This window comes from Colobus angolensis, unplaced genomic scaffold (genome assembly GCF_000951035.1).
Source record: "Colobus angolensis palliatus isolate OR3802 unplaced genomic scaffold, Cang.pa_1.0 Scaffold104, whole genome shotgun sequence".
In the NCBI taxonomy this organism is placed as follows: Eukaryota; Metazoa; Chordata; class Mammalia; order Primates; family Cercopithecidae; genus Colobus; species Colobus angolensis.
Window position 1 is genome coordinate 9413795 of NW_012111364.1, and position 25871 is coordinate 9439665.

Consider the following 25871-nt stretch of genomic DNA (forward strand, 5'->3'; position numbering starts at 1 on the left):
GTGTGCATGTGTCTTTATAGCAGCATGATTTATAATCCTTTGGGCATATACCCAGTAATGGAATGGCTGGGTTATTTTAGGTCTTCTGATGTTCTTTTAGCCTTTGGGCTCCCAAACTTTGAGTAGGCAAAGTACCTGTATACTCATATGCTTTAACTGCTGCAGCAGTGATAGCTGACATCTTTTTGCAACCATTTGGTACATTCATTCATTCATTCATTCATTCATTCATTCATTTTATATAATAATGTTTAACTTTTATTTTGAAATAATTTCAGACTTTCAAAAAAAGTTGCAAAGATAATACAAAGAATTTTTATATATCCTTTACCTGGATTCTCTAAATGTTAATATTACCACGTTTGCTGTATCAAACACTTTGCGTGTATATATATATATATCATGTTATTTTTCTGAAACACATGAGAGTAAAATTTAGATATGGTACCCGTTTACCCCAATATATCAGTATTTTTGCTACAAACAAGCACATTCTCTTATATAACACAGTACAATAATAAACATCAGAAAATTATTGATATAATACTATTTATAGAACTCATTTAAATTTTGCCAAGTGTTCATCTAATTCTTTTTAATTTTTTAAAGAATTCTTTTATTCTTTAGTAAAGGATTGTTTATATGCAGTAAAATTTACCCTTTTTAGCTTGCAGTTTTATGTGTTCCAGCAAACCCATAGGAGGAGGCCTCTAATGGTCTGGGCATGGTTTTCTGACCCTCCCCAAGTAGTAGGGCATCTCTAAAGATCTGGGCCCAGAATTCATTCTTGCAAGGTTTATTCTGTTTCCTTCAAAAGGAAACAGAATGTGGTCTGAAATTGCATATGGTCCCCGCATTCATATGTTGAAATTTTAATCCCCAAGGCGATGGCGTTAGGAAGTGGGGCATTGGGGTGGTGATTAGGTCACCTCTGCCCTCGGGAGTGGGATTAGCACCCTTATAAAGGAGTCCCCAGGGTACTCTCTTGTCCCTTTCACCATGTGAGGACACAGCAAGAAGGTGCCACCTATGAACCAGGAAATAGACCCTCACAAACCCTGAATTTGCCAATTCCTTGATCTTGGGTTTTCTAGCCTCCAGAACTGTGAGAAATAATCTGCTGTTGTTTATAAGCCACCCAGTCTATGGTATTTTGTTATAGCAGCACAAACAGACTGAGACCTGTGGGACTGCTGCTTCCCTCCCAAGGCTGGTACCACAAGGGAAGCCTACTCTTGGCCCCAGTCTCTCTCTTGAGCACCAGCAAAGTCCCTGAGAAAAGTCTGTGAGTAGGTGTGATTTTCCCTTGTGCCTGAAGCTCCCAGGGGTACTATCCCCTCATGCTGTCACACACTCAGCCTTTAGCGACCTGTTAAAAATTTTAGCTGAATTCTTACCAGCTTGTATAACATGTGGCACCTCTACCAGGTAAGTGAATATCCAAGCCTGTGTCTCTTTGAAGGATCTTGACTTTCCTTAGATACTGAATTGGCTGGTTGCCCTGCAACCACAGCTCTATGATGGATTCAAGAAAAGCTGTGACTTCACAGATTAGTTCTCATTTTTTGTTGTTGGGGTTTTAAGAATAAGAGTAGCATTTTTTCTACTTTTCTACATACTGGCAGAAGCCAGATGTCCATTTTACATTTTATGATCATCTATAAATTTGATTTTTTTCTTACCACACCTTATTGAGGAAACATTTCAAAAGAAAAATCATTGTTTCCTGACGTATCAGTAATGCAAAAGTAAATCAGTGGAAACATTCAGGTAGATATGCATTATTCTTAGAAATTTCTTTCCCAGAGAACAAGCAGTCATCTGAAAAATGAAAATGATCGCATCTTTATCAGGACATACATCTAATGTGATGATATAGTGATTAACCATGGTTTGAAATTTAGATTTAATTATAGCTTCCAATAGGTTGTTTCCTGCAGTTGCTTCTGACCCACACTCAAATCATGATTTATTATTTTCCTGAGACTTACACACTTAAAAGTCTGATTGGATAGCATTCACCTCTGCCAAGCTCAGACATGGATTTACTTGCTAAAGGCTTTTAGCTAGATAGTCTACTCTGAAAGTTATAGGAAGCCTTTAAGTATTTCGAAGGGAAACTAGCAATTAAAAAGAAAATGAATTGCTTTTATTATAGGGAAATCTAGCTGCCTGGAATATCTATAGTGTTAACAGTTATACAGAAAATATTTATATTGTGAAGTAATGCAAAAGACATTCCTGAATATTATCCTAATGGGATAATTTGCTACTGTAACATTTTTTCCCTCAGGGCATGTGCCATGCTTCCCCTTACAGCAATAGGTTTTAGCTATATTAGGAAATTGTGTCATTTCTTAAAAGCAGCTAGTTACTCATGAACATTTATTGGACATCTTCTGTATTAGCTACTGGAGGAATCTGAAATATTGCAAAAGAAATAATTATTCTGAGTAATTGTCAGAAATGTATGGCATTCTTTCTGGATCAACTTTGTCTAAACATGCAACTCCCAGTGATATTCACTGTCACACCACAGTCCCAGCTCCTCTGTTTATCACACTGTTCTGTCCTTTGAGGTTGAGACAAAGCCAACCATGGATTTCCTCTTAGTGTTCTCCCATGAACCTTTAGTCTCTCTTATCCCTGGCCAACTGGACTCCTAACTCAGCTACAGTGGTCTGATGCATCTCCCCTGCCACCCAAACCTTCTACCAGGTACCTCACTGAATGAAAATGTCCTCATTCACCTCCACAAAAAATCTGAGAAAACAAATTTATACCAAAGTGTACTTTACCAAGACATCTTTCTTAAGAGGATATCTTTCCTATAATATTTGTGTTTGTTTTTCTTTTGATTTGAACAGAAGAAGATGGTATAACCTCAGGCAGGTGGCTGCCTGCAGTCCTGCATATCACTCTGGGGGCTGGCTGCTAGTCTGTATGTAGGCAGACCGCACTAACCTTCATGTTTGAAAGCAGACTGCAGATCCACTCCTATTAGAGCGTGTTTTGCAGTGAGCATAATGAGGTTGATCTGTGTTATCTTCACATTCCCGCCTGTTCATCTTCATGACACCTGTGTTGGGAGTGCCATCTTTGGAAACAGGACAAATTTTTCTCCTCTCCTTTTTTTGCTTGAATTTTCATCTTGGAATTCCAGTGTCAGTTGAATGTTTAGGGCTTATTTAACTGGCACAAATTCCAGTCCAGGGTTCTGGGGCTCCCAAGCCATCAAGTTTCCTGGTGGGAAAAGATTACAGTAGTCCCTTCTTATCCACAGGAGATATGTTCCAATATTCCCAGTGGGTGCTTGAAACCTTGGATAGTACCAAACCCTACATATACTATGTTTTTTCTATATATGCATACCTATAATAAGGTTTAATTTAAAATTAGGCACAGTAGGAGATTAACAAGCACATAATAAAATAGAACAACTATAAGCAGTATACTGTCATCAAAGTTATGTGAATGTGGTCTCTCTCAAAATATCTTATTGTACTAGACTCACTTGTTTTCCAAGCACAGTTGACTGTGGGTAAGTGAAACCATGGGAAGTGAAAGTGCAGATAAAGGGGGACTACTGTATTCTCTCCTGACTTTAAACTGAATAAAGGAGACCAATCATCCCCCTACTTGTTCCCTCTAAGCAACTAACAGAGGAAGCACTCCTTCTTCTGGGTGAGCCTCCTTGGGGGGCCCAAGAAATTGTAGTGCAACACTGCATACCCATTCCCACGGGGCCCAGTATGTTACTGCATTGGGCTTGGCTCAAGAGATAACAAAGTAAAAAGACATTCAGTGAATTAAGTTCTCTGTAGTCTCACTGCTGTAAAGAACTTCTTTTAAGTCCTCTGGTGTTGAACTGGGGAGGCAATACCATAACCCCATACCTACAACCAGTTTAGAAACACATGTAAGAGAATAAAAAGAACCTTAGAGTTCAGTCAAGCCAATGTGCTGTGAGAGGTTAGGGATGGGTGTGTGAAAAATTGAGCCCTTTAGTTCAACTTTAGAGAATCTGTACTTGTATTCACTTTATTTTGTAGCATTTTATACAATATTTGTTTTGATGTAAGAGTTTCCTCCTAGGAATGTATACTAGTATGCAAAGGTATATAAAAGAATATTCTTAAAATTTTTTAAAACAGAAATATTGGAAATAACCTAAATGTCCATCAAAAGGCTAATGGATAAGTGGTATTCAGTTATTTAATGAAATAAAATACTGTATAGCAGAGAGAAAATCAACAAATTAGAACCTCATATATGTATATACACACACAAATTTCAAATAATATTTTTAAAAAATGGATGCATAAATATATCACTTATTGGAAATTTAAAATATTAAAAACATCAGCCAGGTACGGTGGCTCACGCCTGTAATCCCAGCACTTTAGGAGGCCAAGGCAGGCAGATCACCTGAGATCAGGAGTTTGAGACCAGTCTGGCCAACATAGTGAAACCCCCACTCTACTAAAAATACAAAAATTAGCCGGGCATAGTGGCCCGCACCTGTAATCCCAGCTACTCGGAAGGCTGAGGCAGGAGGATCACTTGAACTTGAGAGGTGGGGGTTGCAGTGAGCTGAGATCACACCACTGCACTCCAGCCTGGGTGACAGAGTGAGACTCTGTCTCAAAACAAAAACAAAAACAAAAACAAAACAAAAATCACACAAACAAAAAAAGATGTATTATTTTGAAATGTAGTTAAAGCATAAAAACATGGATACAAATGATAAATATGAATTTCAGGTAGAGATTTTCTCTCTCAGAGAAATAGGGTTGGGGATGAGTACCTAAGAGGTTTGAATTGTATCTATTTTATTTTGTAACATGGTGGTAGATAAGTGTTTACTTTATTCTATATAATTTTTGTTCTGAAATATTGCATTATAACAATTTTAAAAAGAATGAACCCTTTTGATTTAAAAAAGCTTGACAGCCAATGAACAAGGTAAAGGAGGCTCAGGGATGTTGAGATGCCCAAAGTTACAATGGTCTCCAAGCAAACCTCTGTGGCCCCTTCCAGGAGTGCCTCATAAGTCCCATCATGACTCCTGGAGTAGTGGCTCTCAAGCTTTAGCAGACTTATGGTGAAATGCATACTTTGCCTTTACCTTCACCTGTGATTCTCATTTAGTTGGTTTGAGGTTGGGCCTGGGAGATGCAATTTTTATCAAGCATGCCAATGATCTTGGTGGGGACCATCAGGATACTTTTGAAAAACACAGATCAATCCCCAGGAGCCCATGGTCCTTCAAGTCTTTGCCAGAGACTCATCACTAATAATTATCCAGAGTCAAATAAGGATTGAGTATAAGATCCAAGGAGCATCAGAACTATGACTTTCTATACTTGCTAGTGATTGTTTCTGTTTCATGCTCAACACCATGAAAGCCCTTGGAACCTGTGTGGTTTTGGTGGGGCAAGAAATAGTGTTAAAATGTGATGGAGAAAGCTGGAAACAAGTCCTGAATGTTGCTACAAATTATCAGAGATGAAACTAACAGTGTAAGGGGAATTACATAAACAGTAACTTGGCATTAATTGTGGATGGATGCTGTTATATACTCTTTTTCCCCGTTACCAAAATGAATTTTTTTTTTTTTTTTTTTTTTTGAGATGGAGTTTCACTCTTGTTGCCCAGGCTAGAGTGCAGTGGTGCAGTCTCAGCTCACTGCAACATTTGCCTCCTGGTTTCAAGCAATTCTCCTGCCTCAGCCTCCTCTGTAGCTGGGACTGCAAGTGCACACCCACCATACCCAGCTAATTTTTGTGTTTTCAGTAGAGACAGGATTTTGCCATATTGGCTAGGTTGGTCTCAAACTCCTGACCTCAGGTGATCCACCCACCTCGGCCTCCCAAAGTGCTAGGATTACAGGCGAGAGCCACCACGCCCAACCAATATCTTGTGTTTTTTAACATACCAGAAAACATGGAAAAATGTAAAGAAGATGCAACCCACCTTTACTACCACAGCTGAAATAGTAGCTATCTGTTATGTGTGAACTGGCTGATGTGTTCATAGCTTGAAATTAGCCACAGTGAAAGTATTTACACCACAGAAATAGGCAAATGGCATAAATCAGAGCCTTCACTTCTATCCTAGTCTTAGTTGTTAAACACTTACTAGCAAACCATTGAGCCATATACATACACACATACGTGAATGTATTTATATACAAATGTTTATATATATATTTCCCCCCAATATTTAGATAATACTATAATTCAGTTTTAAACTGTAAGTGTTTTTCTGACCTAAAGAATATCTAAGCTATCCTGGGAAATTAATAGAACATCTCTGTCTCATATCCTATGTAGGGGGAACAAGGACCACAAGGCTTTCCAGGCCCAAAGGGCACAATGGGCCGTGGCCTCCCAGGCCAGAAGGTAAGTGTCTCAGGATCTTAGAGAAATGCTTAGGCTTAGGATCTCAATAGCTTCACTTTAACTTTGGAAGAACTCTCATATATGTGTCACGCGTCCCCTTACAACTCTCAGAAGAAAAAAAAATCCACTTGAAATTAAATCCTTGCGCATTGCTTTTTCTACCTATAAATAGATTCATTTTATAAAATGTCCTTCTCTTCAAGAGGTTGAGGCAGGGGGATTGCTTGAGGCCAGGAGTTCAAGACCAGCTTAAGCAATATAGTGGGATCCCATCTCTATGTTTAAAAAACATCTCATTTTCTTTATTCTCAGAAGATAACTAATAAAGGATTTATTAATTATCTTACAACATACTTACAACATACCATGTAGGAGATGCCAGATAACTCAGGAACTTGGTAAATTGTGTAATAGTTGTATGTCCTGAAAGGTAAACTGATTAGATGGTATTATTATATCTCAAGGTCTCTTCACTCTGAGACCTCTGGTTCATCATGAATTAGATTATGGTATCTGATGGGATGTAAATAAGTTACCCCCAATTTTTTTTTTTCAAATACCGCATTTGTATAAACAAGAATTGAAGATCTTCAAGAGATGCCAGTTGCAGATAAACCAAAGTATAGAGCTTTTCTTATCTGGCTTCTATATTCACATTCTGAACCTATCATTTTACCCTATTGTGTAAAGGGAGAGCATGGAGAACGGGGCGATGTGGGAAAGAAAGGTGATAAAGGAGAAATTGGAGAGCCTGGATCTCCAGGAAAACAGGCAAGAAGCAGTTTTTAATGTCTCACTGTGATTTTATACTCTAACTGGTTCCAACCTATATTGACTTTTACTCTTCTTCCCCTAAGTAGGGTTTACAAGGACCCAAAGGAGACCTAGGACTTACAGTGAGTATCCATTCTAGAGGGTAATTGAGGGTTTTGTGCTTGCAAAATTTTTGTATTCATGCTTTAGCTTTATAATTATGAATTTTTGGATGCAGAATTCCAGTTTCTATAGAGAGCAACTACTACCAGCCCAGTGTTGACTTAGATGCATGAGGTAATTGAATCTGACTGTGAGGGGAGAAATAAAACTTTGTCCTGCCTTATGGTGGGTGTGTGTGACTACTCCACTCGGATCCTTGGTAGAAATGATCACACTGCTATTACTGGCCAACAAGGAGGTGGATGTTTCAAAAAAGCCAGATTACCAAATAACTTGAATTTATGTGGTTCATCTCATTTTAGAATGAGGACTTTTTTCTTGAACTAGTTCCTTTAGAAGTGCTCTGAGGAGAGCAGCAATCACAAAATTGGGATTACATTTATGTATTGATTCAATTATTCAATAAGTATTTTTTGAGCATCTACAAACGTTTTCCTGTTCTTCTCCCCACACCATTAAGAACAGAAAACGGACTCTTTAAAGTCTCATGAGTGGAAGGCAAAGTCTCATTCTTCCTTTCTGATTTGAAGGCAATCCATCTTCTGGGGTTGAGGAAAAACAGATACCTTTTCCTTTTTTCCTGTTGGACTTTTCCAGGGGTTGTGGTCTAGGAGGGGCTGACTCGATGTACTGTACTAGGAACATCCAAGTGTGAGGGAGTGACGGTTCAGGTGGTGAAGGCAAGAGCTGAGAGCTGGGCATGTGACCAACAGAACTGTACATGTGTTCTGTGGGCTGTCTGCCTTTTTCTCTTTGCTGTTCCCCACCATAAGTCAGACCCCCAAAGATGCTGATAGTAGATGAAGTAGCTACATATGCACAATTTCTCCCCAAAAGTAGCAGGGGAGAGTGTATGTAAATGAGCAGAGGAACGTTTCCTGTAGGTTTATACCTGCCTTACTGTCCCAACATGGGGAGAGGGACTGGTTTCCTTTCTCCATTCGTTTATTCATTCATTTCACCAACCTTTATTGGACGTATCCAGTAAACCTTACTCTGAGTCAGGCTCCAAAATAGGCACTGGGGAAATAGTGGAGATGAGGCTACCTCTCAGAACTGAAGGAGCTCACAGCCTGGTGGAGAGAAAGACAACAAAGGATGTTCACCTACAGAGTGATAAACGCTATGATAGAAGAAGTGATCTAGGGGTCCAGAGCAGACAAAATGGTGTATGATGGTGTTTGAGGGCAGGATGGGCTTTATCTCTTGAGTGGAAGCTTTTCAACCAAGAGGCAGAGACCTTAGAAGTAGGGACATCATTCTGCTGACTTTGGCTTTCTAGATTCTGGAAGAAGAGACTGGCAAGACAAGGAGAGTGAAGGAAAAGAGAATTTGCATTAAGTGAGAATTTAGTGTGTGACAGGCTCTGTTAGGCTCCTCTACATCAGTACATGTTAGGCTCCTTACCTAGTACTGCAGGGTGTTTTAGAGGCCCCTGCTCTGGAACCCTGGTCCTTTTCTAGCTGCACTGCTTCCTCCAGGTGAGAAGTCCTTGGGGCCAAAGCTCATGCACGTATGTCCCTCTGTGCCACACACTGGAGGCATGGAATTCCAGAATTCTTGGTTCAAATGGCCACAGGTTTGGAGATGCCTGGATGCACAGGTCCAGCCAAGAGGTGGCCAAACAGCAGTTGGTTTCAGGGGATTTGGACAGAGCTTGGAAACTGGTTCATGGCATGAATGCTGGCCAAACCCCCATGCAGTGTAGGGCTAGTGGGTTGTGGTACAAGAAGACGGTGACAGGCTGATGGCAATAACCTTCTCTTACCTAAGATCCCACCTTTAATCTGCATGACAGCTCCATGAGGTAGATAGTATCTCTACATCAAATGGAGACACACAAGTTGGTTGCACATTACACCCAAAGTCATCTAGCAGGCACGTAGCAGAGCCCTTATAGCTAGAGGTGGCCTGTCTGATACCAAATTGAGGCTACTCCCCCATGAAAGCTGTTCTCAAAAGGCCTCTTTCCTCTCTCTCTCTCATCCTTTCTGTGATCAAATGTATCCCCCAATAGCTATCAATTGTGCAGATCCATTGTAGACTAACAAACTCCTTTTTTAAGAGGCAAATGCCATTGATGGCATTAAATGTTTTAATACATCCCATAAAGTTATTTAAAAAGACTGTTTCTCCACCTGTCACTTTGTTATTAGCATTTCCCAGCGTCTGGCCTCAGTCTTCCCTGTCTTCAAATTCTCAGGGAATGCAGCCACTAAAGGCAGGGGACATATAGTTTGAAAAGGCTAATTCAATAGCACAGTGATGGCATATCGTGAATGAAAAAATAGTGTTTTTATTTTAAACAGAAAGAATATATTTATCTAATGTGGGGAAGGGGAAACACACTGGTTTTAAAAAGGCTGAGAAGCCCTGCTCCAGGCAATCTTATTTTTAGTCCCTGTTTTAACAGGCAAGTGTATGCTGGCATTTCTTAAATCTACCCCCTGCTTGGACAATTCTCCTGAGCACCAGATCTTACATCCTAGGCTGCCCGTGGACATATCTAGTTGGATGTTTTATAGACGCATGAGACTCAGCCACATTCAAGCTGGGCTCCGTCATCTTCATGAGCTCCCAACCTGCCCCCATCCCACTCCTGCCTCTCTCAGAGTATGGCCCCACCATCATTTGCCTCCTCTTAGACTCTTTCTTTCCCTCATCCTTTCTTCCAGTTACTCACCAAGCCCCTCATCTTCCCCTGGAATGTCCCTCGAGGCCTGTCCTCCTCATCCGTTACTACTACCACAGCCTTCCGATGTCATTTTTTTTTTTTTTTTGCCTGAATTATTTAGGAACCTCAAACCCCTCCACTGGCTGCTATGATCATCTCTCTTAAATAAAAGTTCCACTAGAGCTCTTCTCTGCCTAGGGATCATGTGAGTCCCACTGCCCAGGATAAAGTTCATACTCTTCAACATGACACAAAGGTCCTCAAAAGTCCATCTGTCTCCAACATTTCTTGTCATTGTTTCTGCTATGTGCCCTGATTCATCAGTTTACTCGAGTACTGTAATGCAGTATGCTCTGAGAGAAGGCCGACCCCCTTGCCTAAATGTTCCCCTTCCCTGTCCCAACCTGGTCAGAGTCTGCCTCCCTGGACCACAGTCCCATCCCCATTCTCCTGCCCCAGGAATTCCCAGCAGATCGAGATGGTTCCTCGGCTGTCCATAGCACTTATGAAAGTCTTCGTCTGTCTACTTCTTCCTAGATTGTGAATCCTTTGAGGGGTATAAATATGATGCCTTCATCGTTGGCACCAAGTAGCCAAGGTAGTTATTCAGTGATTTTAGGGGAAGGAATGAACTCTTCCAGTCACTTAAATGCAAAGAACATGAAGAAAACATTTATATATATGGTGACTTCAAGCATTTTAAACCTGATTATGCCACAAAATATCTTGCAAAATTAAAATCCAACCTTGATACATGCATTGCTCTTATAAGTGAATAAAAAGCAAATATTCCCGTAGAAAAAGGTAGGACAAAGAACATACACAGATATGCACAAGAGAATACAACTGGGGAACATGCATGGGAAACGAAATGTAGCCTCACGAATATTTTAATTAATGTAATTTAAAACAATGATTTTGATCTTCCAATTGACAAAGATGATATAATAACAACAGCCAGTATTGTGTGGCTAAAATAAAACAGATTTTCTGGTCTACTGCTGTTGGAGGTGTCAGTTACTACAACTTTTCTAAAGTACAGTATGAGAGTGTATATCACAGGGACTTTAAGTGGCTGTACATTCAATTTCAGTGATCAAGTTTTTCAGAATCCTTAATAATGTGGAAAATGAATTATAATATAGTATTGTGACAAATTATAACCATAAAACTTGATGTATAGTATTTTCTCCATTTATAAAAAATTAGGCCGGGCGCGGTGGCTCAAGCCTGTAATCCCAGCACTTTGGGAGGCCGAGACGGGTGGATCACGAGGTCAGGAGATCGAGACCATCCTGGCTAATATGGTGAAACGCCATCTCTACTAAAAAATACAAAAAACTAGCCAGGCAAGGTGGCGGGCGCCTGTAGTCCCAGCTACTCGGGAGGCTGAGGCAGGAGAATGGCGTAAACCCGGGAGGCGGAGCTTGCAGTGAGCTGAGATCCAGCCACTGCACTCCAGCCCAGGTGACAGAGCGAGACTCGGTCTCAAAAAAAAAAAAAAATTAAACATAAATATATAAATACATTTCCCCTTTCTAGATATTTTTAATATAAATATATAAATACATACATTTTACCTTTCTATACATGTTCTTGTTTCAGATTTTTTAAAATGTCTTTTTAAGTGTGGGAAAGCATGACAAAACCTAGAAAAAAAGAAGACTATTGACTCTCATTTTGTAGAATTGCATTATATAACTCAGCATTGCGGTAGATATTCTTTTTAAATAGCCACTTGGAATCATTAGCTTTTACGTACAGTTTAAAAAGTTAAATTAAAATATTATGAATATTCCCCATATAATCTACTTTTAAGCCATGTTACAGGCTACATCACCTCCACCTTGATTCTATCATTATAGATTTGTTCTTAAAAGTTTTACTTTTGCACCTGTTAAAATTTATTTTCTTAGATTGGGTCCACTGGTCTTCCTGTTGAGATCTAGGCTTCTGTTAATCATCTCTTTTAGCTTCAAGTGTTTGACAAATGTGGAATCCTGCCTTCTCTAGTCTCATCGTACTTACTTACAAACACACTGCACGGGGAAGAGCGTTGGCAGCTTTATTTCTAGTACGCAGCTCATTTCAGGCCCTTCTGATGGAGCTCATGGGCAGCAGGACAGGGAAAGGGCACTCAGGAACACGGGGAAATGTCACAGAAGAGCCAAAGTGAGAGTGTTAAGAAGCTGAAGAGAGGACTTGAAAAATCAGGAACTAGCACAGAAAAAGAAGGGAAAACACAGCACAGAATGAATTCTCTGCAGGCATTGGGGCTTGTCTTGGTTGCTCAGCACGTGTGGTTTAAATTGTGTAACTGAATGTATATATAGCGCCACACCACTGTAGGTATGTTAAAGTCGCCAGACCCTGTGTTGATGTGTGCATTAACATTGATTAATCCATACCATAGCCCTGAGACACAGATACTATTAGGGCACCAAATGCCTGAGGTCACACAGCTGATAATGCTGCAGTTGCAATTTGAATTCCAAAAGTCTCAGCTATTAAGTTTCACAGCTCAAATGCATTTTAGTTACGGTATATTATAGTCAACTTTTGATTTCAGTGTTATTTATTTTATTTTCTGCAGTGAAAGGATTAAATCAAATGGTCAGTGCTGATTGTAATATCTTTTATAGCTATAGGAAAAATATTACAGTCATTCATATAGTAATACATTTTTCTTTTTATCCCCTAGAAAGAAGAAATTATCAAACTTATTACAGAAATATGTGGTAAGATTTGACTCTCAAGAAAAAAACATCACTTTAAAGCATCAGCCCCACTATGTACTGTGTTGGTGAGAGAATGTGTTTGTCCAGATGTATATTATATAGCTAGTGGGAAAATGTAAAGCTCATTTGAAGTCAATGGATACTGAAAGGAAGCAGTAAGAGAGACTGTGGAAATCCTGATGTAAGAAAATAAAATCATCTTCCTAGACTGGTTAAGGCATGTGAGGGTGCCAGCCTAGAGTATGTAGGCAGCCCGGCCTTTTGTTAGCACAGTGCTCGTTTGTATTCTGTGACGTTTACCTGAGCTGAGAAGAAAAACTCGACAAAGGAAATATGACTACAAGAGCCAAACTGGTATTTGAGTCCAGCCTAGCTGGTGATTAGAATGTCTGTGTTTTTCCTGAAGCCATGAATTCTTTCTGAGTAGAGGTTTGAGTTGCACTCAGTCCCAAAGGTGGGAGGACAGAGTCACGTGTTCGCCTTGCTTCACAACTACTAAATCCTTCCATGGCTGAGTGGTAGACTTAGAGTTACCAGAAAGAGGAAGTAAAGAAAAGAAATTAGCCAAAAGACAAGAGACTAATGGAATAATGATGAGAGAATCTTCTGGGTTTAAAGTAGTCAGAGGCAGGCATATTGTTGTCCTTCTATACAGAGAACCCCAGAACCAGCTTATTTCCTAGAAGACTGCTGGGCCTAAGAAACAGCCTGGGAGTCTCTCTAGTGAGAGAGCAATCTAGACATGGCTACTGGGTTCTAGAAGCCCTATAAAAATAGCACATGATTTCCTGATGGTTTTCTGCAGTAGGCTTGTTGAACAACACAAAGATATGAATAAAGAAACAGAATCCTGATAAATTTCCTGGTGACTCTGGCAACTGCTTTATGTGGTTGTTATCAACTTAAATAGAAGGTTTTTTTAATTGACTAGTGTTCTCGGGGATTACTCCCCTCAAAAGCTTTCATAGCATGGATGTACTGCTGGCCTCCTTGATAACGTGAAAGCTGCCATAGTTGTCATTGTGGGTGACTGGAGACATAAACTAGAGTAGTTAGGGATAGCTGTTCCTGTGTATATTTAAGATCCCAATCCTTCCACCACAATGACAATTTTTCATCCCATTACTTCATCCACTGGCCAGCCTGGTGAGCAAATTTCAATTTTCATATACGGCTATGGTTGAAGACTGAAATATCAGCTTTCAGATTCAGATTAAATACAATGGTGGGAGATAAACAGCAAATGTCAGATGGTGGTTACCTCTTTGGGAGAGGAAGAGGAATGTTATTGGGACGGCATCCACAGGGCATGCTAACTCTTTTAAAAATATGTTATTTTATAATCCAAGAAACGAGCACATAAGTATTTATTATTATCCACTACAGTGTTTTTCCCCATACATATATTATATTATATTGTATTTTATATTATGTATTATGTATATTTTTAAAAAGTCAAGTATAGAAACCAGAAGGGAGAGAGCTGTCGGGTATTTTCACAATCACAGAGAAGGAAGAGAATAATTCAGGTCTCAGGTTCATCATTGCCTTTTCTCCCCTCCCCTCAACAATCTGATGTCAATCATTCCCACAATGTTTCTATCTCGACATTCATCTTTTAGGTTGTGGGCCCAAATGCAAAGAGACTCCACTAGAGCTGGTGTTTGTGATTGACAGCTCAGAAAGCGTGGGCCCAGAGAACTTCCAGATCATCAAAAATTTTGTGAAGACTATGGCTGACCGGGTTGCTCTAGACCTTGCCACGGCCCGCATAGGCATAATCAACTATAGCCATAAGGTGGAGAAGGTGGCTAATTTGAAGCAGTTCTCCAGCAAGGATGACTTCAAGTTGGCTGTGGACAACATGCAGTATCTGGGGGAAGGCACATACACAGCCACTGCTCTCCAAGCAGCCAACGACGTGTTCGAAGATGCAAGGCCAGGTGTAAAAAAAGTGGCCTTGGTCATCACCGATGGGCAGACAGATTCTCGTGATAAACAGAAACTGACAGAGGTGGTAAAGAATGCCAGTGACACCAATGTGGAGATATTTGTGATAGGGGTGGTGAAGAAAAATGATCCCAACTTTGAAATATTCCACAAAGAAATGAATCTAATTGCTACTGACCCAGAGCATGTTTACCAGTTTGATGATTTCTTTACCCTGCAAGGTAAGGAAGGCTGTCTGGCCCAGGGGAAAGGCATTTACGTTGTTTTTCCAAATACCATATCACTGGTTTGTCATGACCAAATAGAAAAATCTGGAGGCTAATAAGGCTTACGCCAACATTAAATGGTAACACATAAACTCCAGAAGATTAAAAATACTTAGTATCATTCAGTTTGGAGGGTACAATCCCTTGTCTTTAATCAGGGTTAATAAATGCTGAGTTGGCCTTGGAGTTAACTAGAGTCCATGGTCAATAGACAGGAATGGAGAGAAAGAATAGGACTTGGGGATATTGCTAACATTGGTTAATGTTCAGAAAGTTACCTAACTAAAATAAGGGATTGAGCAAGCCAACAGCAAGACAGAAAACAGTCAGGAAATCAAAATGAATTAAGAAGTACATGCTGAATGAAAAAAAGAGTTATGGTCATCTAAAGAGATGAGAAATGCAAGTAACTGGGATGAATTAGAGGACATGTTCTATTCTCTGTTTTTGTGAAAGCAGATAATGATGAGTAAACAGGTTGATATCAGGAATTTATCTCAAAGAACAACCTTTTAAAATTCATTGTACAGTGCCGGGCACAGTGGATCACGAGGTCAGGAGTTGGAGAACAGCCTGGCCAGCGTGGTGAAACCTCGTCTCTACTAAAAATCTAAAAATTAGCTGGGCATGGTGGCGTGTGCCTATAGTCCCAGCTACTCGGGCAGCTGAGACAGGAGAACTGCTTGAACCCAGGAGGCAGAGGTTTCAGTGAGCTGAGATTGCGCCACTGCACTCCAGCCTGAGTGACAGGCGAGACTCTGTCTCAAAAAATAAATAAATAATAAACAATAAATAAAATGTATTGTACAGTCAATGCTAATCTGATGGGCTTCTCTATGCTAAGTTTATCCTTTCACATTAACTGATATTTACTAATGAGCCATCCTAGGACATTGATCTAATTTAATCTATGATTAAATCATGGTCAGTATGACTTTATAATAAAATGTATACCAATTCTTTGGAAACTGATGATTCACTCTGGCAGGCCTGCACTGGCAAGTTTGTGAAGTAAGTGAAAGGCTTCAGTTTGGCTTCATCATTCTTTACCCACCTGGGAGGGGGATCTGATGTGGCTGGGCACAGCCCATCAGTGCCTCATGCCCTGCCTACTCCGTGTACCAGCACACTGGCCTTAAGGAGAGCATACCATTCTCAGAAACTTTCCATTTGTTATTTCTCACCTTCTCCAGAGCTTTCTAACCTGGGGTTGGTTCTACTTCCTCAATACCCTGCTGGCTGACTGGTGGGTTTGTTTATCTGGTATATTCAATCTCACTGGGCTGTGAATGTGTTAGAATAGTCAGAGACATTTCAGAGCCAACTTATATTTAATCCTTGAAGAGCTTTATCATTCTATCTGGAGTTAGTCATTTGTTACAGCCTGTAAGGAGTATTTTCAACTGGCTGGCCATTTGCTTTCCTTAAAACCAGAGGTAGTTGCCAATTCAACTTACTATGGGTGAGGCTAGCTCTTGACAAGGAGTGATTCACGGTGAACAGAGACACTTTGGATGAACATATACATTAAAGTCATTCTTTTGCCCCTTTGTGTCATATATGTTAAATCAAGTTATTTTAGATAACCTCTTACACAGGATGTAAAAATGCTTTTATAAGTTAGTTAACTTAGCAGTTGATTTCAAGTAATGGGAAATTACATATTTTAAGGAGAGTGCAGATCTTTTTAAATGAGTTTTAAGTATTGTTTCATTGCTTCTACTATCTCTCTTTTCTACTTCTTTTTCAAAAGACACGCTGAAGCAAAAATTGTTTCAAAAAATTTGTGAGGATTTTGATTCCTATCTCGTTCAAATCTTTGGTTCATCATCACTTCCACCTGGATTTGGGATGTCAGGGGAAGAACTCAGTGAATCTACTCCAGAGCCTCGAAAAGAAATTTCTGAGTCAGTAAGTAACCGTCTCACTTACTCTGTGAGCTTAAAATGGTGTATTCTCTCTGTTTGATATCAAAGATCATTCTGCCCTGCATTGTCAGGAATCAGCTGAGGCATGTGTATTTTTAGGTCCTTGACTCTACATGTTAGTAACTTGACTTTAGATTTCTAGTTCTGAAATAGCATTAGGTTTTGTAGGGTATTTTTAAAAACTTATATATTTTATACATATTTATTAAATGTTGCAGATAACATTTTTATATTATACTCCTATCACCATCAAAGTAACCATATATGCTAGAACAGATTAACACGACACTCTGAATTCACCTACTTGCCATGCTGTGCAGTGCCTTTCATACCAGGCCACAACTCTCCCTCTTCGTCTGTGCATCTGCTTCCCACTTTGTACCCTCTCATGTTTTTTCTAAATATGCATATGCCCAACTGGCCACTCTCCCACACTCCAAGCCATGCGTTTGCTCATTTGGCTTCCACCTCTTGTGCTCTGAGTGAGGACTGTGAGGGAGGCTATATATGCATATGGTGCAAAGTAGATGCTCTGTTTCAGAGCTCCTCAATCACATAGCATGTGAAGAACCACCTTCTGAATCAATTGAGACAAATGTGACTGTCCTCATAGCAAGCTTCTGGGAACTGACTTCAGCCAATCAGATTATGGGCAAAGATTAGTTTTTTTAAGGAGAAAATGGGGGAGACTTTTGTAGTTACTGATGAGTGCTATAGTCTCTTCTCCACCAAATTGCAACTTGGGCAAGTCTAGACCAATTTCTATTACCCCCATGGACATCCTCTGGCAAGCAGGCACACAGCAGTCATGGCCCTGTTCTGTAAGCTCAGTGAAGTCCTTGCACTGCCCTTTTCTGAAGCCTTCATGTACATGAAAAAGTGATCATGAGCCTGTGCAACAGTGTTCCAACATCAGGATTCAGCTAACAGTCTACTTAGACTAAGGCCCTAAGGAACATTCAGATCAGTAGTTGGACTCAGGGCCATTCAGGAATCTGGCCTACGATACCATTCCTAAGGGCACAGACTATAGAACTTACTAGATTCTCATATCCTGTTCTCAAAAGGCCACAAAGGCCTCTAACATATTTGTATTTGATTAAATAGTAACCAACTGCAAAATGGGTAATTCCAGTCAGGGCAACAGCTTCTCCTAAATTGCAGATTGAAATTAACACAAACATTTATACTCCATGGTCTATATCAGGGGTCAGCAAACTCTGTAAAGGGCCGTATACTGAATAATTTTGGATTTTCAGGTCATTTGATTTCTGTTCCATTTACTCAACTCTGCCTTTGAAGTAGAAACACAGCCATAGATAATGCTTAAATGAATGAGTGTGGCTGGGTTCTGATGAAATTTATTCACAAGAACAGATAGTGACTCAGATTTGGCTCACAGTGTTGCCAACCGTGATCTATACTGTGCATTTTAAAGTAAATTCCAGACAATAATGGACACAGTCTATCTCCTCCTGAGCATGGACCGCTACTGGGGCCTCTCCTGTTTGTGTGACTTACCACTTTGTCCCTCTCTAGTCAATTGACATCCCTTTCTAAAGTCTTCCTAAACAAAAGCAAGCTCAGGTTTCATCCATGAATTGATGCTTAAACTGAGCCCTCCCTATAATCACTGAATCACATTTTTTGCTATATTAATACCAGTGAATTCCAATAGCATGTATTGATTATTAACTGCTGTGATAGATGGTGTGGCTCTTAAGACATGGCTCCTGCCTGAGAGAAGCTCACACTCTTTCAGGGAGATAGGTAAGTACAAGATGCATTACAAATTTTAGCAAAGCTATGAAGGAACCACAGAGATGATGCAATTAATTTCAGGAAAGAGAAATGGAAAAGTGTCTTAGTCTGTTGGGGCTGCCATAACAAAAATACCATAGACTTAGTGGCTTAAATAACAAACATTTATTTTTCACACTTCTGGAGGTTGGGAAGTCTAAAATCTGGTGTTTGGTGAGGGCTTGCTTTCTGGCTTGTAAACAGCCACCTTCTTGTTATGTCTTCACATGGCCGAGAGACAGCTCATCTCTCATATCACTTCTTATAAGGGCATTGATCCCATACATAAAGGCTCCACCCTCATGACCTAATCACCTCCCAAAGGCCCCACCTTCAAATACCATCACACTGGGGATTCAGGTTTCAATGTATGATTTTTGAAGGGACACAAACATTTAGTTCATAACATGAGGCATCACAGAGGAGGTGACATTCATTGAGTCAAGTTTTAAGAATAACTAGGAGTTTTTCAAGAGAAGAGCAGGGGGAAGGGTATTCCTAGCAAAAACAAAAACAAAACAACAACAACTAAAAAAAGGGTAGGCAAAGGGAGACTTTAAAGCGCCATGGCATTTCAAGAAAGTTGAACAAGTTCAGTCTAATTGTAGCCTAGGGTGTGGGTGGTAGAGTGATGAGAGTTAAAACTGGACAGGTAATTTAAGGACTGATTATAAATGTCTTAATGTATTAAGGCAAGGAGCTTGAACTTCATCTATAAGCCAGGCAGACAGAGACAGCAGAGGAGTTTTAAAAGCAAGAGTCATATACTCATATTTGGTTCACAGAAAGAATAACCCTGATTGCTGTGTGAAACATACCTAGGAGGAGGTGAGGAGACTGGAGGCTGAGATATGAGGCGTGATAGTCCAGGGAAATGATAATGAGGCCCTGAAAGAAGGCAGGGGCAGTGGGAATAAAAAGGAGGCACAGATTGAAAAGCCATTTCTAGGGTACAATTAACAGGATATAGTGATCGAAAGGACTGGAAGTTAGGGAGAGGGAGGGGTTTGGGTAGGACTATTGGGTTTCTACCATGGAGATGAGATGGATTGAAACACTATATACAGAGATGGAGAATATAAAAGGCAGGGTGGCTTTTGTTTTGTTTTGTTTTGTTTTGTTTTTTAAGGAAAATAGTGAGTTTAGTTTGCATCATGTAAAGTGGAGGTGCCTGAGGGACATCCAAGGCAGTTACGACACATAATGAGGAAAAGTAAGAACAGATGCCTCTGTACCACGTCCCAGGAAGCTTGATGGCCTTGAGAGACAAATGACATTAACAGACTAGGACAGATGAAGCTTTCTAGTAGCTGGGGAGGGGAGGAAATAAGAAAAAATACAACCAAAATACTCTGGATTTATAACACCAAGAGCCACATGAAGGGAAGCTGAGCATCAGCTAGGTCTCTCTAGGGGAACTTTGACCCAGATAGCGGGACCTTTCAGTGAACTTGACCTTCTCGGATCACACCTCTTGTCTCCAGGCTTTTTCATTCTGGCTCTTTTTAAAGAAGCACCAATGCAAAACTGAATTTTTAAACAATTATTTCCTTATAGATATTTAGTTTGAACAAACATGTGCATTTATATTCACATTTAAATCTTTGACATAGAGTCATGCATCGTTTAGTGACAGGGACACTTTCTGAGAAATGTTTCGTGAGGCAATTTTGTTTTTGTGTGAACATCAGAGAGTGTACTCACACAATCTAGATAGTATAGCCTGCTACACACCTGGGCTAGATAGTATAACCTATTGCTTCTAGGTTAGAAACCTGCACAGCATGTTACTGTACTAACTACTGTAGGTAATTGTAACACAATGGTAAGTATTTGTATATCTGAGCATATCTAACCATAGAAAAGGGTAAAAATACAGTATTATAATCCGATGGGACCACTGTTGTGTGTGTGGTGTGGCTGACCAAAACATCATTATGCAGCACTTGACTGCACGCACATGCACAGGCACATAGTATACACATACACATATACAAAAACATATTTATGCCTCTGTGCATGCACACCCACCTTTATCTAATAAGTATAATTACAGTATCCAAACATCTAAAATTAAATGAATCTGTTACAACCTTTCTATTCTCAGATCATTCCTGAGCCTACGCTAGGCGATACTGCAAAGCTAGTAAACAATCATGTCAGAAGTACCATTTCCCTTTTGTTGTCTCTTCCTTTTCACTGTTGTCCCTTCTGTCACTCCCTTAAGACACCTAACTCTGTCCTTCCTTCCTCTTCTTCTTTCTACCAAAATACATTCTTAGGGAAAAATAAAATTAACATTCTCTCACTGTGATCTTGAAAAACATTCAAATTCTTCATAAAACCCTACATAACAACTAATTATTAGTATCATTACAAAAGGTTGCTGTATAAGTATTATTTACTGCTTATAATAGACATGTTACCCTCAGAATATAACTTGCACCTGTGTTATGGAGGAGGCAAAAACCAAAAATAATAAACATATTGCTAACTGATCTAGAAGAAATATTCCAGACCAAGAAGTCAGGAAACCTGGCTTGTGGTCTTAGTGCTGAAGCTAAGAACTATTCTCTTGACTCCAAAGCCTGTATTATTTCTATTTTATTATTTCTGAAATTGGGATGCATCTATTTAATGTGTGTGGTCTTTTTTCAAAACTATTTTAAAATTTATAGTACATCTCATGATGAATGACATCTTAGAAATGAAATCTGATAGCTGCCTGACATTAGGGGAATCACCTATTTTCCTGAGGTCTCAGTTCTCTCATCTGTAAAATAAAAGATTGTTACTAGAATGTTCTTCCTGTTCTAAAAGTATATGATTACAGCTGTCAAAAATATTTACTGGGTAAAGCCAGAATGCAGGCTATTTTACAGCATTTTACTGTATGAGAGGTTTAAACAGTACAAAATCTTGCATTCCACCCTTTATGAAAGTCACAGTTAATCCAGAGAGGTGCAGCCCAGACTTAAGGTGTTCCTAAAGGCCCCCAGGAACTTTAAAATGCAAATAAATCACCTTCAGATTAAGTATTTGAGTGCAGAGAGACCTGACAAAGAAGTGTGTTTGATTCTTGGGGAGAATCAATCAAGAAGGACTCCTGAGAAGCCAGACAATTTGAAGATGCTGGCTGTGGAGCCCACTGGCAGTAGAATCCCCAGAGCCGAATTGGAGAAATTTTGACCCACACTCCTGGGAAAATGCTAAGTCTTAACACAAACACTAATGCAGATGATCATTAGCATTCATCCAGAGCAGACATGCGTTCGGATTTGAAGACTTTGTAATATATGCAAAATTCTGGGCAATAAATTACGAGGAAAATGTTTGGAAATCAGAAAGCAAAAGACCTTTTGCATGTGGCACCTGGTCAGCAATCCTTCTTAGAGTCCATTTTCCTCCCCCTAAAGATCAGCTCAAAGGCTGAAAGAGAATGGTGATAACACATCTGCTTCTCCAGCTACACGGAGCAGCCCTGGACTCCAGGTGTTGGCTCTCAGGTGCCCCTAGACTCCTTGTTTGTGCCTTTGACTACAGTGTCCCTGCTTGGAGCTGGAGCCAGCCTTCTTTTCTAAGGCAGGCCAGTGTGGCTAGAGTAGAAATGTGCAGAGCTTACAGGCAAGCTTGTGTTTTTAGATTTAAGATTTATTAAAAAGAATAGAAATACAACAAACATTTGACTGCATTCTCACTACCCAGAAGTAACCAATGTTTCCATTTGTTCATTCACTCTTGCTTCAGATAAAGTCCTAGCTTTTTCCCTCCAGTGCTCTTTTTCCTCATCTCTCCAGAGGCAATCACTATCATGAATTGGGTGTGTATTCTGCCAGTCGTTTGTGTTGGTTAAATCCAACTTTTAGAGTTGGAAGGCAGGTTACGGCCTAATCTTTTTTATTTGAAAAATGATGACATTGAAGTCTAGAGGAATTAAATAATGCAAATTTATCTTTTTCTCTTTCGCTCTTTGCATATCCTTAAGTTCAACCTAAAGATTAGTATAACAGAAAGATTAACCCATTGTGAATTTATTCAGTGGATACTTTTTGCCTATTTTACGCTATGGAGATAGAAAAAAAAGAGATAGAGAAAGAAGAAAAGAAAGAAAAAAGATATGGCATAATTTCTCTTATCAGGAAAGTGGTATTTCTTTAGAAAACAAATTATACAAGATAGTGGAGGGGAGGAAAACATTTTTTTTCCCCTCTACCCATCTTAGGGTTATTAGCTAGGGCCTTGTTATTAGCTAGGGCCCTAGACTGACAAAAGACAGATTAACAATAGGAAAACACCCAGAAGTTATCAATATGCAGCATATACACATAGGAGCATGGAGATGAGTAGCTCAAAGGGGTGGTTAGCACTTGGTCTTATATAGCATCTTAATGAAAGAACAATAGAGCTTAGAGGAGTGACAAGACAATGGGAAAGGACTTTCTACAGCAGTAGATGATGGGAAGATAAACATATGGGTGAACTAATGGAAGATAAGGATTAGTGAATATTTTGTTATGTAGAGTCCTCTGGTGTATTTCCGGGCTAACTAAGGGTCTAGACTCCTCTTGAGTCATTAACCCTGATTTTCTGAGGAGGGATGCCTTTATGAATGTATGTCCTGCATTTAGACAAATGAGCTTGTATCTGATTATCAATTGCCTTCAGTTCAAAATAATCAATGTGCCACAGGGGCATATCTTGGGAGGCATATTCTGTTACTCTTCAATAGGATAGGACTAAAGGTTAAATTACACACAATCAGCATCAAGCATAGAAGAGTCAGAAGGTACTGTGCATCATCTAGAAGGGGAGAATCAGTACTGAGTGGGTTATTGGAGAAGGTTTTGCTCATGGAGACCAACTTTTCCTAGGCTGTGGTGGAAGGGTTGATATTGAGAGCCTAAGGTAGAATAGAAAGGAAGAAGGAATGAAAGATCCTGACCAGATATTCTGGGAGTAATGGAAGGCAAGGTTACAAAAATGTGGAGGAGGCTGGGCATGGTGGCTCACATCTGTAATATTAGCTACTTGGGAGGCTGAGGCATGAGAACTGCTTGAACCTGGGAGGTGGAGGTTGCAGTGAGCCAAGATCGTGCTGGGCAACAGAACAAGACTCTGTCTTCAAAATAATAATAATAATAAAATAAATGTTATAGAGTCATGGTGAAATATAGTATCATAATACAGTATATTATGTCATAATATAATATATTTTTAAAAATAGCATAGAGCATAGAAAACCAAACACACAATATTTTTTTGTTAAAAAAAAAAAATGGATATGCACATAGAAAAAAGACTGGGGAAAAATATACCTGAATACCAACAATGACTATCTTTAGGAGGTAGAATTACTTCTGATTTCTATTTTCTTTTTATGATATCCACATTTTCTAAAATTCTCTTCAATTAACATGCTTGCTTTTGTGGTAAGGAAATTATAAAAATTGCAAGCCATAATAATTATGCATTTGTTGAAATAATCTGACATCTCACTGAGCCAGAAAATTAATGAAATTATTTTCACTTACTAAAGTTAATTTTGCTTGTCTTGGAATCTGTGGTATAATGTTAACAGATGTCAAAATTTCCAAATGATTATGTGATTGAGAATGAAAACACACATTCCTAAGCTTAGAAGAGGTAAAATATAGCTTTTGAGGACTCCAGACTTGAACAAGGTAAATATTTAAAGGCTGAGTTAATTCCTTGAAGAAAACTGTGCTGCTTAGCCCGCCTCTTCAGTGGAACAGTCTCACCTTCTAGACCGTATATCTGAAGTGTAGACTAATGTCAGTTGACTTTTATGTTTGATAAACTCCTCAAACTCTTATTTCTTGCTTAAAATTAAATACATGCAAGCAAAAAACAACAGGCTTTTTTTCCTGAATATTTGTCACTAGCTTACCAATAACTTTTGGAAAGTTTCTTAATCATTTATAGCTTTGTATTCCCTCCAGTAGAAAATAAGGGACTCAGTGCTGAGCTCAAAGAGGCCAAGGTGGAAGGATCATTTGAAGTCAGGAGTTTGAGACCAGCCTGGGCAACACAGTGAGACTCTATCTCTATGAAAAATAAAAAAGAAAATAAGGGACCAAGAAAGTTTTCCTCTAGCTTTAAACTCTCTAATATAATGATTATTTTAAAAAGTTCACATTCAAATTGCTGTATGTGCATACAGGATCATTCCGAAAGAAAGAGGAACCTCAAGTAATTTCCGGTTTTGTCTCCACTTGTAACAAAAGTTGTGTTCAGGGGACAGTGAAAAGTTCCTATTGTATTTGAATTGTATGCCCTTTATATAGGGCTAACAACCAATCCAAATGGAAATCTTTGCTCTGTGTCACCTGATAGTAAACCACTGTAAAAAACACACATATATGAGTAATGGTACTCATTAGTTTTTCCCTCTTGTGTGTGTATGTGTGCATGCACACACACAAAAAATCAAAAGCAATAGAACAGCTTAGCTGGCAGAGGGCAGCTAATGATGACAGCATGCCAGGATCCCTGAGTGAAAAAGCATAAAAAACTATATTGGTCACAGATTTGACTATTTAAATAAATAAACAAACAAACAAATAAACAAGAAAAACCATTGCAAGGATAAATAACCAAGTGTCAGGACTCAGGTGAATGACTGATTCAATTGCATAGAGCTGGAATCCAAGGAAAAATTTGAAAATGAAAAAAGAATATAATTATTCCCATAAAAGATTTGTCTAGCTCCTGGTAATTGTCAAGAATAACTGACATGAATTTTATTATTATACTTTAAGTTCTGGGATACATGTGCAGAATGTGCAGGTTGGTTACATAGGTATACACGTACCATGATGGTTTGCTGCACCCATCAATGTGTCATCTACATTAGGTATTTCTCCTAATGCAATCCCTCCCCTAGATCCCCACCCCCTGACAGGCCCGGGTGTGTGATGTTCCCCTCCCTGTGTCCATGTGTTTTCATTGTTCAACTCCCACTAATGAGTGAGAACATGTGGAGTTTGGTTTTCTGTTCCTGTGTTTGCTAAGAATGATGGTTTCTAGCTTCATCCATGTCCCTGAAAGGACATGAACTCATCCTTTTTTTTTTATTTATTTATTTTATTGCACTTTAAGTTCTAGGGTACATGTGCACAATGTGCAGGTTTGTTACATATGTATACATGTGCCAT

At 39.4% G+C, this 25871-nt stretch overlaps 1 protein-coding gene across 2 annotated transcripts in view; it reads left to right on the forward strand.

Annotated features, from left to right (window-relative positions):
- Positions 1 to 25871, forward strand: part of COL28A1 (collagen, type XXVIII, alpha 1) — a 188147-nt gene that overhangs the window by 150976 nt on the left and 11300 nt on the right. For both annotated transcript variants that reach the window (XM_011943170.1, XM_011943162.1), the window contains exons 28-33: positions 6336 to 6404; positions 7095 to 7175; positions 7265 to 7300; positions 12716 to 12752; positions 14375 to 14923; positions 16722 to 16879. In XM_011943170.1, the coding sequence (XP_011798560.1) occupies positions 6336 to 6404; positions 7095 to 7175; positions 7265 to 7300; positions 12716 to 12752; positions 14375 to 14923; positions 16722 to 16879 (930 nt within the window). The remainder of the gene's footprint in view (positions 1 to 6335; positions 6405 to 7094; positions 7176 to 7264; positions 7301 to 12715; positions 12753 to 14374; positions 14924 to 16721; positions 16880 to 25871) is intronic.